Raw genomic sequence first — 14,984 nt, forward strand, 5'->3', positions numbered from 1 at the left:
CCCCAACCCAAAAAAAAAAAAAAAAAAAAAAGTAAATGGCAAACGTTATTGATATTTATGGAGTTGTCTCCATTATCATCATCAACATTGAGTGTGAAAGAGAGTGGCCAACCTTCACCTAGAATTGAAAAACAGAAGACAGTCAAAGAAGGTCTGGAGGAGTCCTGATGTGTAGTTAATAGAGAAAGAGTGGTCATGCTAGAAAATTATAAAATAGAAAATGAAGAAATGTTGGAAAATAAAATAAATTACATGTCCTCGATCTCTGTAAGTGATGGTGACATCGGCCTTCCTGTGTTCTAAGCTAGATCAGGGACCACTAGATAAAAAGGAGCCTCTGAAAATATCTCCAACTTGGCTGGGCAAATAGTGGATCATCAGCAAATTAGATGAAAATGTGCATATTTGTATACCAACCGATAAGCAGGAAATTAAGTTACAAAACTTTTGGTAGCTCAGATGAACCACAAAAGAATTTTAGCAATTGTTGGTCATACTCCTTAATATGCACAAACAACGTATCATAACGATTAAAAGTTTGACTCTGGAGTTATATTTTATGTGTTGAATCTCAAATTAGTCATTTAATAACTGGTACCCTGAGATGTTATTTAACCTCGTTCAGATACAGTTTTCTTATTGATAAAAATATAGACAGTTATGATACTTATTTCTTAGGATTATTGTGAAAAATGAATGGAATATTAGATGTATTTAGCATAATACCTGGCACATATTAGGTATTCAGTAATTAATTGCTGTCATTTTACTCTGCTCTTCCCTGCACCTCACTTCTCTGTGAGGTGTACAACTAAATAGTTGTACATTGATTGACAGGTGAAGAAAGGTCTGTAACTGTGCCTAGACCTATGCCTTTCCCCCACCAGGGTCCAGGTGTATAAATGAAGGTGGGACAGAGAGTGGAGTAAGGGTAAATATAAAATTACCCAATTTGGCACCACCCTGAATATTATCTCCAGAGAAAGAAGCAAACCCTAGTGCAGCTGATAAGTTAACTGGATATGACACAGAAAACATTTCCTTCTGCTTTTTGGCTTCGTGTCTGTTTTTGAAGCCATAGATCTCCCCAGCTGAGTCAGTACTTAGATTTCGTGAAGGAGATGCCTGCTCCCATGGAAGGCTCTGCCCTGCTGTGGATAGCTTTGCTGCTCTTTGGTAAGTAGATCTTCAATGACCCGTTTGGGAGGCATCAAAATGACTCTGGGAAGCAGCTGGGGTGGGAACTTTGACAGTTTGGATGATGACATATGCAAACCATGGGGCATTTTCCAGGGGCTCTGTAGTAGAGGCAAGCTGAAAAACAGAGGAAACCATGCTGAACAACACTTAAGAGGGGAAGCCAGACTATGAACCTGGTTTCTTGCAGCTGCTCTGGCATCTTCCAGAGTGCAAGATTACTACCAAGGAAGAGAGGATGAAGGAAAGAGAGAAGCTCCTTCTCCCTCTGAGTCAGATTCCTGAGAAGACGGTTGGCTCTTAAACTTCCACAGATGTAGTTCTCATCCCATACCCAGATCCCTTTGGAGGCAGAGGTCCAGAGGACTGGGAATAGACTCTAATTTATCCTCTCTGGACTTTTGCAGCTCCAGACGGCATGTTAGCAGGTGAGTCTTCTGTCTTTGTTCCATTAGCTCTTCAATGTGTCTAGTTCTTACTCTCCCCTCAGTGTTTCCTTCATCCCATCACTTCTGTTCTCTAATGAGTATGAAAGTGCTCCTCCCTGGTCAGTCTGCTTCTTATCTCCATCTTGCCTTGTCTTCCTTCTTTTCCCTCATTCAAAAGCTCCTCACATATACCATTTCATTCTCAAGTCATCCTCTCCTCTGTTTAAGTCAGTGGTCGTGTCTGTTGCTCATATATGAATCTCAGTCTTTCTCCTAGGCTAACTCATTCAATTATTACATTATTATTATTGTTATATTATAATTGAAGATGCTGAAACTCAGACTGAGTAATTTGCTGAAGTTTACACAGCTATCAAGGAATTGGATTCCAACACAAGTCCCTTGGATCCAAGTCCATTTCTCCTTTGGCTGTGTCTCCCTTTTGTCATCACCATCTAGCCACTTCTTTTGTCTCTGTTCAATTTTGTGCCATTCCTTTGTTCCCAGAAATCATTCAAGTGACTCTCTTGGTGCTTCTCACTACCTTAAAGAATTGACATATATTTTGCACTCCACATACACTCACAATCAAACAGTCATAAATATTTAGAGCTTGGAAGGACCTTATATTTCATCCAGTCCAATACTTTTATCCATCCATAATTCACTCTTTCATTCACCTGATAAATATTTAATGAACACTTACTATGTACCAGCCATTGTGCTGAGCAGTGTCTGAGCACGACAAATATTGTCTCTGCTTGAAAAGAGACTGAAATCCTCATTTACAGATGCTGAATGGAAATTAAGTGAACTAATAAGTTATCTCAAATCATATAATAACTGGTTTGTTTATTTGTGTGATTTTAAATCTCCTGAATATGTGTCCTCTCTTTCTCCCTAGGTTGTGAACTCTCAGGGGCCACATACACTGTTTCCTCTGTCCTTTAATCCTCCACTAAGAATCAGGACAGGGTCTTATCACCAACAGTACAAGGACAGACTGACCATTGAGTGTCTGAATGTTGATATATTTGTGTTTTTAAGCCTGAACAATTTTAAATGACTTTTTTCCCTCTATATCTCTTTCCATAATTTAATCTTGAAGCCTCCCGGAAATCTGTAGTGTCCTTGCAACCCCCATGGAATAGAATATTTAGAGGAGAGAATGTTGCTCTTATATGTAACAAGAACAATTCCCTTGAAGTCAACTCCACTAAGTGGATCCACAACGGAAGCCTTTCAGTCGTGACAACTTCAAGCTTGAACATTGTGAATGCCAACCTCAAGGACAGTGGGGAATACAAATGTCAAAACCAAAACTTTAACCAGAGTAAACCTGTGTACCTGGAAGTCTTCAGTGGTAAGTTACAGCAACATGGAAATATAGATCTCCCATGTGAGGAATGGCCCATCTGAAGATGGGGGAAGAAAGCTTGTCCCAAGGCTTAGGGCACCAGGAAGGGACTTAGGGCCTCTTATTTAAGACCCCTCCATCCTTCCTCTTCTACCTCTACTCCTTCTGCCTACTCCTATGCCTTCTTTTAATATTCTGGTCATCTCTCAATATTGTTCCTCTGCTTTCCTCTAACCACCTTTTCTTCCTAGATGAAGATGTGTATTATGTGATCAAATGGCATGGGGATATATCGACATTTCAAAGAGCAGTGTGTCTAGAATAGGATCAAAAAGTTTGATTTAATGATCTGCTTTGCATGATCCCTGTGCCACGATGCAATTATTAGGTTGTACTTTTCACTATGAAAGATTTCTGTGTATATTTTTTGTGTCCTCCACTGTTACTTAGGAATAAATCTTATGTTTGTTTTATCTTAATCACTCTCTTACTGCCAGTAATTGGCACAGCATGCTTAGGCATTTATGGGTTAATCAGTAGATGCTGGCTGAATAAACTAATGATTTCAAATAGTGACCAAGAAGTCATTTTATATTTTTCTCTTGAGTGGACAGACTTTTTTTTTTTTTTTTTTTTTTTTTTTGAGACAAGGTCTCGCTCAGTCCTTGAGGCTGGAATGCAATGATCCATAGCTCACTATAACCTCAAACTCTTGGGCTCAAGGGATCCTCCTGACTCAGCTTCCCAAGTAGCTGGGACTGCAGGCTTGTACCTGGCTAATTTTTTTAAAAAAAAATCTTTTGTAGATATGGCATCAAGCTGTGTTGCCCAGGCTGATCTCTAACTCCTGGCCTCAACCTCCCAAAGTGCTGGGATTACGCGTGTGAGCCATCTTGTCCAGTCCGAAAAGAGATGTTTTAACATCGGTATGCAAATTCCAAGTACAAATTAAAGCAACATAAAATAGTTTCTTTATTTTCTTTGAGTAGATTCTAGAGAAGTCCTCAAGGATTAGTCCTAAATAAAATATGCTTTTATAAGTTAGTCATATTTTCATTCAAAATTCTCCCTTAGAGGATGCTTTTCAGTTTTACAATAGCATTAACTATAGAATCTGATTCTTGTCTTTTGCTGACTCATTATTGACAAATATTTGTTGAGTACCTACACACTCCTTCATATTGTGTCAGGCACTGAAAACACAATGTGAAATCAGACAGGGCCTCTGGTCTTCTGGAGCGTAGAGCTAGGTTAGAAGAGGACATTAAATAAAGAGTTACACAAATAATTAATTTAATTTGTGATATATGATATATGTTTTAAGGAAGTTTGGGGACTAACTATGATTAACAGTAGGAATGGGAACATTCTATGAGGTAAGAGAGGAGAAAATAGACATTCTTCTGAGCTAAAACTCCCCTGACAGACTGTGTTTATTTTCCCCTTAGTGACTAGAACTAGCAACAATGGATCTGAATGCAATTCTGGGTTTCAACTCTTCCATACATGAGTGCAGCAGAAAGATCTGAGAGACTTCACAGCCCCAGACTGACTTTTCAGGAGAGCATGAATCAACAGGCTCTAAATATTATTTTGAGTCTTTTAAAAATTGACTTTATGAGCCAAGAAATGGGTTAATGATAATTCATGGCTTCTGGCACACACTTTATGCATCACCTCCTTTTATCTATCCATCTTCTCTCTCTCTCTCTCTCTCTCCATTTATTGCTATTGTTAAATAAATAACATCATGAATGCTCTTCAGACTGGCTGCTCCTTCAGGTCTCTGCTCAGGTGGTGACGGAGGGTGAGCCCCTCTTCCTCAGGTGCCACGGTTGGCAGGATCAGAATGTCTACAAGGTGGTCTATTACAAGAATGGCAAAGCTCTCAAGTACTGGTATGAGAACCACAATATCTCCATTGCTAATGCCACAGTTGAAGACAGTGGCACCTATCACTGCACAGGCACCCTCCAGCAGCTGAAGTATACCTCTGATCCCCTCAACATTACTGTAATAAAAGGTGAGTTGGTAAAGGAAAGGAAAAGGGGCTCTAGTGGAGGAAGGAAGAAATGTTGTCTGAGCCTGGAGCGGTTGCAGCTTGTAGTATGGAGACACCTGTGATACACAGGAAAAGCTACTAGACTTGTAACTACTTGCAACAAGAATCCCTGAGTTATAGTATATATCTCAGTCTCTGTCTTAGAGTCTTGATTTGTTAAATGGTGATAGTAATATCTGCTCACACTATAGAACTTTTATGAAGATTAATGTGGTAATATTTGTGAAATGACTTTGTAAACTGTTAAGTACTACTCAAGCATAACAGATTGTGATTACTATTTTAATCTCAAAGTCATCTGTTGCTCCTGGGGAGAACACTTATGTTTATAAAATTGAAAGAAAGTTTCAAAGTTGAAGGAGCAAAGAATGTAAAAAGGTTGAAGAGTCCATTCCAGCTTAGAAAGGCCGGGAAAGGATACCAACAAGTTGGTATACTGAGGGCCAATATACCAGGGGAGGAGGGCTTGGTAAGAAGTGGGTAGGTAGGTGGTCTGTCTTTATGGCCTATAAAAAAACCTGCTCTTTCAAACTTCGTATAAGAAATATTTGCTTTGAAATATTTGCTTTGCAAGGAGAAAATTAGAGTTTTTTTTTTTCTTGGTACACTTTGTCCATACTAATGTCTAAAAAAGCACAAGGCCAAAATTCAGAATTAAAACCCAGTGGCAGTTCTCTGTTAACTAATTTGAGAACAAAGTGTTATTTAATTATCTCTATACGTTCAGTGTCTTCATCTGTAAAATAGATCATTTGGTCTAGACTCCATTAGAATTACTTGAGGAACTTAAAAAAAATTGATGTCGTTGTCTCATCTCTTGGTATTCTGATTTAATTGGTTTAGAGTGATTCTTGGGCATTGGTATTTTTTAAAACTCATTCTGATCACGGTATCATGTAGCTGATGTTGAGAACTACTGGTCTAGGTGATTTTTAAGTGACTTCAGGTTGTAATATGCTGAGACTCTACAATTTTAGAATAGTCCCAGAAATCAGTAGAGTATAAGTAGAATAACAGAACCATAATAGAACTGGAAGGCAACTTAGTCCAATATCTTCATTTCTTATAAAGGCATACAAGAAATGGTGATTAATTAATTGAGAAATAAGGCATTGGTGATTCCTGGTCTCACTCTGTCTCCATTTCACCCCCATATTATGTGGACACTGGTCTTGCCAGCTCCAAGGGGATCATCTTTCCTATAACTTTCCCACCTTGGGCACACTAGCTAAAGTAACTGTTGGACATGGATTGTGGGAACATGCTCAGGACTCTGAAGGGCTCCAGGAAGCACTAACTGAGGAACCCAATCTGAGTGTTTTCTCTCTGCTTCTGGATGCCACATCATGCTAAAAATAGAGGACCATGCTTGGCTCTTCTCTTAGGGAGGATGAAGCTCATTCTTCAATTCCTAATATGAATTATGTTTCTTGTATCTGTGTTCCACTGTAGCTCACCAAAGCAAGTACTACTGGCTACAATTGTTAATCCCATTGTTGGTGGTGATTCTGTTCATTGTGGACACAGGGCTATTTATCTCGACCCAGCAGCAGTTCGCATTTCTCTTGAAGATTAAGAGGACCAGGAAAGGCAACAAACCTCTGAACCCACATCCTAAGCCAGATACCAAAAAGGACTGATGTCATTACTCAAGAAACATTTGCAACATCAATTTTTTTTTTTTCCGGCATCAGCAATTGCTGCTCAATTGTCAAACACAGCTTACAATGTACATAGAGAAGTCTGTGCTCAAGGATTTATATAACTGCTTCATTAAATCACCTAAAACCAGTTAAGTGGCGTGTAATAGTAAGTACTCAATAAAAGTTGGCTGAATACAATAAAGAATAAATAGATTCATTTATTAGCATTTGCAAATGATAAATTCAATTTGAATAAAATAAGTATAACACCGTAACAGAAGGCTTATAAGTATTCAAGCCTTGCTAGTTTGTTTGCTTGTTTGTTTTCTTCTGGAGGCAAGAATCATAAAGTTCTCTTGACCACTGTTAAGTATGAGTTAGGAATGAGAAGACATGGTAGGAAGCCAGGGAAGTTGACAATTTTTATGCTCTTTCTTCAGCTTACTATCTATGAGCTTCTGGCTCTGGATAGAATTAGAGGCAGTCTTGAGCCTTAGGGCTCTGGGGTTAAAGTGCAGTCTAGGATTCTCCTGTTATTGCTTCACCCTCTAATACCTTTCTAACCCCAGTAAGAATGGCCATCATTAACAAAACAAACAACAGATGCTGGCCTTTGTGGAGAAAAAGGAATGCTTCTACAGTTCTGGTGGGAATGCAAACTAGTGCAACCTCTTTGGAAGACAGTGTAGTAGTGATTTCTGAAAGAATTGGAAATTGACCTTCCATATGACCCAGCAATCCCCCTATTGGGAATATGCCCAGAGGAACTCAAGTCATTCTACCAAAAAGATACCTGCACACACATGTTTGTTGCAACTCTATTCACAGTAGCAAAAACATGGAACCAACCATGCTGCCCATGGACTGAATTTTTTAAAATGTGGTACATATACACAATGGAATATTATGCAGCCATAAAGAAGGACAAACATATGGACTTCGCAGCAACTTTGATGGATTTAGTGTCTATCATACTCAGTGATCTATCACAGAAACAAAGAACAGAGTACCATATGTTCTCACTCCTAAGTGGACCTTGAACAATTATCGTAATACTATAAGAAAGGGATTGGCAGTAGTGGGAAACTGCCAGGGGAGGGGGATGGGATTGGCAATTGAAGGAAGCTCTCAGGGGAGAGAGGAGCTCAGTTCATCAACAAGGGTACCTGTATCATGAACATTTGTATACCTACCTCTGAATTGTACCCCACATCGTTAAAATAATAAATAAATACTAATATCTCCCAAGTCATATCTTTAATATATAGCTTGTATTTCTGTACAGCACCTGAACTAAGCATCTTCGAGAAATTATAGCAAGCAACTCTCGTCTCTGAAAACAGGACTTGAATAAAATCTCAGGCAAAAGAACTAGACAGTTTAGTTTCTTTATTTTCTCTTTCATTTTTTGTCCTCATTGGAGGTTCAGGCTTCTATCTTGGAATGGATGGGATTAAGTTTCTGCCTATTGTGAAGTCATTCATTAGAAAGAGACTAAACGATATGGGAGAATGCATAGATTCAGATCCTGACTCCTCTACTTTGTAAGTGTGTGACTTGGGAAAATCTTCTTACACATTCACGAGTGTTAGCATTTCATTTGTAAAATAAAAATGATAATAGTTATCCTAACTACCTCTTATGGTTCTTTTGTGAATCAAGTCAGAGGCTGTGCCTGAAAGTCTTTTGTAAATTGCAAACATTTGTAAAAATTTAGGAATTTTTAGCACCAATATGAGACCTAGTCTTTGCCTTTGTACCCCTTTCCCACACCCCATGCTCATGGCAATGGTTATATTGGAAGCTTACGGAAAGCACTAGGGAAGAGAGGCAGCATGTTGTCAGTGCTGGATGGGAGTGCATGGAAGTTGGTGAGAGATGGTGTCCATAGCTAACTTATGCCTTAGAACAGCTAATAAAATTGAAATGTTCATGAGACCCGCAAATTCCACAAAATAGAGATAAATTACTAAAATTTTATTTTCATTTGTTTAAAATTTAAATAAGTAGCTGGGCTCGGTGGCTCAGCCTGTAATCCCGCGCCTTTGGGAGGCTGAGGTGAGTGGATTGCCTGAGCCCCGGGGTTCGAGACCCGCCTGGGCAACTTGGTGAGACCTCATCTCTACAATAAATTAAAAAATCAGCCGGGCGTGGTAGCGCATGCCTGTAATTCCGGCTACTTGGAAGGCTGAGGCGGAAGAATCGCCAGAGCCCAGCAGGTCTAGGCTGCGGTGACCAGGAGTGGCCACTGGTTGTGGTGACCAGGAGTGGCCACTGCACTCCAGTCTGGGCGACAGAGTGAGACTCCAACTCAATAAAATAAAATAAAATAAAATATAATAAAATAAAATTTAAATAGGTATCTGGTATGACCCTTCTTCACACTTTCTTCCTTAAAAAAAAATTATTTGAGGAGTAAGAAAAGTCCATATTCTCAGTGAACAACTTTGCCACTTAGCTTCATGTAGTAAATATGTCTGATGAACGGAGAAGAGATTTCTCCTGCAACAACAGGCCAGGAGAAGTTCTCCTAGGAGGCTCCCTGGTGTTGCTCCAGGACGCTTCCTCTGCCGTCTCCCTGAAGTCTACCTTGGGTTATAGTCTTGGGATCAGTCTTGCCACATTAATCAACCACACCTTGTACCACAATGTTCCCCAGAGTGCATCAGCACCATAGCCATTGGGCCAGACAGAATGTTACTCCTTTATTTCACAGAGGGATCAGAGACCAATGACTCAAGAGTTCAGAACTGAGAGGTACTGGGTGTGGGTAGAAAGTCTGGACTGGATCAATTTGAGATACATTTTATGAGAGATTTTCTAGGCTCTTGAGTTGATACAGTTCACTTTTATCTCTCCCTTTATGCTCACTCCAAGTTTGAGAGGACTGTGAAGAGAACACAGGTCTGGAGTTAGCTGCTAACTAGCTGTGTGATTGGGCCACGTTACTTGCTAGTCTCTGAGATCCTATTTCTCCTTTGTTAAAAAAAAGGAGGGATTTAGACTAGGTAGTCTTGAAGTTTCCTTGGAACCCAGATATTTGCCTTGTCAAACGTACTTATGTGGTGATTATGCAGACACACAGGCTCAGAACGCTTTCCCCAAGAAGCTCCGGTGGGACTTTTTTCCTTCATCCTCTACACATTGATCTCTCCCTTCACTGTTCTCTTCCATGGACAGTATCTAAAGGCCAGGTTTGTCTCAGGCTTGTGTCTACCATGCATTTCTTCCTATTTTCTTCTTTATAGTCATACATGTCCTGCTCCAAAGGGAATGTGGGACGTGGAGTTAGAGCTTGAATATTTTGTGACCCCCCCCAAAATATGGCATTTATAAAGATGCTTTTATATGTTAATATACATGAACCACTTTCTCATGTGTCAGAGAGGGAATGCATATGTTATGAAGATGATTGGAATAGAAATAATTCACCCTAGATTTACCCTCAAGGGCCCCTCCATCACCTCTGATCTATTACCAAACTTGTCTAGGCCAGTCCATAGAGCAACATTTTATCTCCCATGATTGCTGTCCCCAGTTGGCAGACACAGATCACTATGAATTCTTAATAATTAGAATCTGGTTTTCTGAAAATTAAGGTAGCAGCTTCCTATTGGTGACCAATGGAAGAAAAATCGCCTTGGCCACCTCTAGAGTGGAGATTCAGACAAATGTTCCACCTGGTCAGCATGCTGGGAAGTTGAGTACTTGAAGAAGTTCTACTTGTTCCCTCTTATCATTAAATGGGAAATAGTGACAACTCAGAGATGGGAGCTTTGTGTTAAAGATGGCAGAGCCACCTGCCAGCCTAGGTCTCTAGATAGCCTCAGAGAGTGGAGATGTCTTCCTGCTGTAGATAATCTGCCCAGCTCTGGACAGTCACTTACCAAGTCCAAGCCCTCATCTGGTACCTCAGCATCCTCCACAACATCCCCACCACAGACTTTTTTCTCCATAAATGTGCCCCAAATCGCAATCAAATTCACTTGTGTATTTCACTTATGGGACCCAGACTCTTTTCCTTCCTGAAAATTGAAATGGCACAGGCCCACTTTCAGTATTTCCTGTTATTTTCAATTTTTTCAAATATCACTGACAGTGGCCAGCAATCTCACTGAAAGGTGGTGACATCAGGCCACAATGAAACGGAAATTGCTCACAGAGAATTTTTTTTTAAGAGAAAAGAATTATTTCTTATGGCTTCTGGAAAAAGCTCAGATTTTAATTTTTTAACCAGTTTTCAAAAAGATAACTCTGCACTGCTGCCAGCTAAAGTGAGTCACAGTAATATAGCTCAATAAATAGGATGAAGTTTTTTTTGAAACTATTTTTAAAAATATGGGTGCCATTGATTTGCCTTTACCGGACTACATAATGGCTGAAAATTTGGGTTCTTCACTTATGTCAATTGCTAGTCTAGAAATAAAATTCTAAAATGTTGCTGGTTGGTTCCCCAGAAAACAGACTCTGGATCAGAGAGATTTGAACCCACAAGTTTACTGGGGGGTTCTTTCATAATCTACGCCTGTGAGGGAGTGAAGACAGCAGGACCGGGCAGAGAAAGGAGTTGAAATGTGATCTAGTCACAGCAAAGACTTCAGACCATCTCACAAATGAGAGTTCTGGAGCTGGGAGAGCTCTTCATAACTGTTTTAAAGTGAAGCAATACTCTGAAAAAGACAAACTATTGGAGGCAATATATTCCTGGAAAGAAAGTGTGACCTTGGGGGAAGCAACTCTTTAGCATGGACAATTCCTGAAGAGGGCTTCAGCTGAGAGCCATCAGCCCAAGCAAAGTACTTCCAGAAGCTGGGGAAATGCACGTGTGAGTCCCAAAGGGGTGCAGTCTGGGTGGTGTGTTGCAGGATTCACCAGAGACATCTTCAGATAGAAGACAGGGTGACATTGACCTTCAGACCTTTACTCGAAAACTTTTTCCTATATTAAGCAGAACTACCAAGCAAATTTTTAAAAATTATCTTTTGTCTAGCCTCACAGAAATGAGCTACCTTTATCATTTCTAGAAATCTGAGCACTAAAGCAAAGATATCTTTTATTCCTAGCTAGACTTCACATGATAGTGTGTTTTGCAAAGCAAGATGCAATAACTTGATTTAAAGGATTTGTTCATTTCCACAAACTTGTCTCATTTTCAGCACCCAGTAGAATCCATGACCCTTTCACATGTGATATCTTGCCTCTGCATTGTCAACCCATTGGATCAGATGGATTCTGGATACCACAGAAACTGTATTTGGAACTCTGCGTGTGTTTGTTTTTTTGTATAGGCCAGAGTGGAGTGGAAGGATGAGAGAGAGAAGATCCTCCCTTGCACCAGAGCATACACTTTCACTTTCAGTGATGCTCAGAAGTGAGGTGCTGTTTTCAACTCAGGATTAGAACTGGGTGCATCCAAGAAGAAACTTTTGAAAACTTACCCTGGCAGGCTGAGGAGTTCACTGGAAAATTTTTAAGTTATACTTCAGACTTCATTAATAAATGTTTTTTCAGAAGTGGTAAAGTGCTTATGTTTATAACACTATTTCAGGGTTTTATGTCTTCTCTGTAAAAGGAACTATACTTTTGCTTGGCTCCTTCCAACCTCTATCTTTTTCAGCACGCTCTACTTTTCAATCTGTTTTCTGATCTAGGCATCTCAGGACAATGGACAACCCACCTGTATTCTCTGCAACCGATGTTTTTTTGCTTTCCCACATTTGCACTCCTTATTCCCAGGTCAGTCAAGGCAGGTCTATCACTAGAAAGAGTGCATGCAGCCTTTTGAAGAGTCTCCAGACTGTGATGGGGTATTAACAAGCAGTAGCAAGAACAGATTACAAAAAAAGCCTTGAATGTCCACAGAAATGTATATGCGTATGTATCTCCTCACTTACTTGTAAAAGGTTGTACAATTTGCTCTGACACCCTTAACAATAGCAACAACAAAATCTTTCTGAGGTGACTTTCAAACCCTTTGTTCATTGGCTGTTTGGAATCCTGCAGATTTTGTATTTTAATGGAGTTGTATAACTCAAAATATTATCAGAGTGTGTGTAGTTGTGTACATGTGTATGTGAGTACACCTGGGGATGCGCAGCCCAGGCATGTACATTTTCCTCTACATTTTAAGTGTATGCCAAGATATTCTCCAACTGCTCTGGAGCAGGGCACAGAGAACAATGACTATCCCAAAAGGAAAGCATCAGTTTTAGCACCTAATTCAGTTTAGTCCAGTCTTCTTGATCCCATACTTAAAAGCATAATTGAAATAGCATAAAAATTAATACATCTAAACACAAAGAAAAAGCTGTCATAATCTCTCTCATTAAGGGGTGAGGGACTTCTGCTCCATGGCTCTATGCAGAGCATCTTTGACCTTGTTCCTCAGGCTATACACGCCAGGGTTTAGCAGGGGAGTGATGACGGTGTAGGTCACTGAGATGAGTCTCTCTTGCCCCAGGGAACTCTGGGACATAGGCTTGAGGTAGATGATGGAGGTGCAGCCATAGTGGATGATGACCACAGTGAGGTGGGAGGCACAGGTGGCAAAGACCTTCTTCCGGCCTTCAGCTGAAGCAATCTTAAGGATGGTGGAGATGATAAGGACATAGGAAATAAAGACCAGGCCCATGGGTAGGACAAGGACACAGACACTGACAACAAAATTGATGATCTCATTGACAGTGGTGTCTGTGCAGGCCAGCTTCAGCAAGGGTCTCACATCACAGAAGAAGTGGGAGATAACAAAGCCATCACAGAAGGGCAGGCCAAATACAGATGTTACCTGCACAATGGCCATGGCCAGGCCAATTCCCAGTGACCCAGATGCCAACTGGACACAGGCCCTCTTATCTATGATGACCGAATACCGAAGGGGTTGCAGATGGCCACATAGCGGTCATATCCCATGGCTGTGAGCAAGAAGCAGTTGTTGATGCCAAAGGTGAGATAGAAGAAGAGCTGAGAGGCACAGCCTTGGGTGGCAATGGGCTGGAGAGGATTTAGGAGGCCAGAAAGCATATGGGGAATGATGGCCACAGTGTAGCAGGTCTCAGAGATGGACAGCAAGCTCAGGAAGAAGTACATTGGTGTATGGAGGCGACGGTCCAGGCGAATAATGGTCACGATGATCACATTGCCAGAGAGAGTCAGCAGGTATAAAGTTAGAAAGACAACAAAGAAGACAAGCCTGTGCTGCCACCCAAAGGCAGAGAAACCTTCAAAGAGGAACTCAGGCACATCAGTGGAATTTGGCTTTGGCATTGAGGTAGGTCTAGATTGAAGAGAACTGGGCAAAGGAAAGAAAGTTGATAAGTCAATCACAAAAGAGAATAGCCTGGACCAAAGTTTTCAGTAAAGCGTGATTATCCTTTGAGCAATGCCCCAGACCCCAGGGGTCATCAGTGTTCAGTTATTGGCCAATTGCTCAAAATCACCACCTCTCCCCACTCTCGTCTTTGGTACTACAGTTTATCCTAGGACCCTGGGATTGAGGCTAGAGTTAGAGATGAGAGGGAAAGTAGAAACAAAATAAATTTGCAGAACTAACTACCTGGTTTCGTTTGATGGCACACCCAAGTGTGTGATTACTGGATCATATCATAGTTTTATTCTTAATATTCTGAGGAACCGTCATACTATTTTCCATAGTGGAAACTGTGTTATGCACTTAAAAATTTGTTAAGAGGGCAGATCTCATGTTAGATGTCTTACCACAAAACAAAGCAAAAACAAAGGCATACAAGGAAACTTTTCAAGGTGATAGATTGTTTATTATTTTAATTGTGGTAATGTTTTCACTGGCATATGCATATAGTAAACTCTTTAAATTGTATACATTAAATACAAGCAGTGAATTTTATAGTCATTTTACTTCAATAAAGCAGTGTGAAGAAAGAAAGAAGCAACTACCTGGCCATTGAAGAGGTGGGTCTAGGTCAAGGAACAAGCAGATGATACATTGAATGTGCCCAGCTCTATCGTTCCTCCTTAACACACTCTTAATTAATCTCCAGGATCCAATAAGGAACAGTGACCTAATGAAAGATAAAAGATATGTAAGACCGATATCTTTTCAACACTGTCAGCAGCATTCAATACCAAATGCCCTGTGAGAGTCCTTAGAATGACATCTCCCCAGAACCCCGGGTCCTAGTCTTCATTTGTCTTAATTCTGCATCTAAAATCCCCAGTGATCATGAAAGACTGACTAGAAAAGGAAGCATTTCTACTGGCTCATCTTCCTAAAGGCCCTGCAACCAATATCCCCTAGAATCATGAATAATGATTTGATAAGG

General features: G+C 40.3%; 2 protein-coding genes across 2 annotated transcripts; one reads left to right on the forward strand and one right to left on the reverse strand.

Moving 5' to 3' along the window:
* The first annotated feature begins 1,121 nt into the window (after positions 1-1,121).
* Positions 1,122-6,952, forward strand: FCER1A (Fc fragment of IgE receptor Ia). The gene is made up of 5 exons (XM_021715799.1): positions 1,122-1,176; positions 1,605-1,625; positions 2,734-2,988; positions 4,748-5,005; positions 6,497-6,952. Exons 1-5 carry the CDS (start codon positions 1,122-1,124, stop codon positions 6,682-6,684), a joined length of 777 nt encoding a protein of 258 aa, XP_021571474.1. The 3' UTR covers positions 6,685-6,952.
* Positions 6,953-13,012: 6,060 nt separating this feature from the next.
* Positions 13,013-13,950, reverse strand: LOC103266956 (olfactory receptor 10J3). The gene is given in 2 exon segments (XM_008064562.1): positions 13,013-13,560; positions 13,563-13,950. Coding segments are annotated over 2 exon segments (936 nt in total).
* Between the last annotated feature and the right edge of the window lie 1,034 nt (positions 13,951-14,984).

Source organism: Carlito syrichta, unplaced genomic scaffold (assembly GCF_000164805.1).
Source record: "Carlito syrichta isolate Samal-C Ts95f unplaced genomic scaffold, Tarsius_syrichta-2.0.1 Scaffold307691, whole genome shotgun sequence".
In the NCBI taxonomy this organism is placed as follows: Eukaryota; Metazoa; Chordata; class Mammalia; order Primates; family Tarsiidae; genus Carlito; species Carlito syrichta.

Bases quoted from the DNA above. Each gene is read 5' to 3' on its own strand.
- FCER1A (XM_021715799.1), top strand. From the start codon at position 1,122: ATGCCTGCTCCCATGGAAGGCTCTGCCCTGCTGTGGATAGCTTTGCTG. The intron at 1,177-1,604 runs GTAAGTAGATCT...GGACTTTTGCAG, and splicing joins GATAGCTTTGCTGCTCTTTG to CTCCAGACGGCATGTTAGCA. The intron at 5,006-6,496 runs GTGAGTTGGTAA...GTTCCACTGTAG, and splicing joins CAACATTACTGTAATAAAAG to CTCACCAAAGCAAGTACTAC.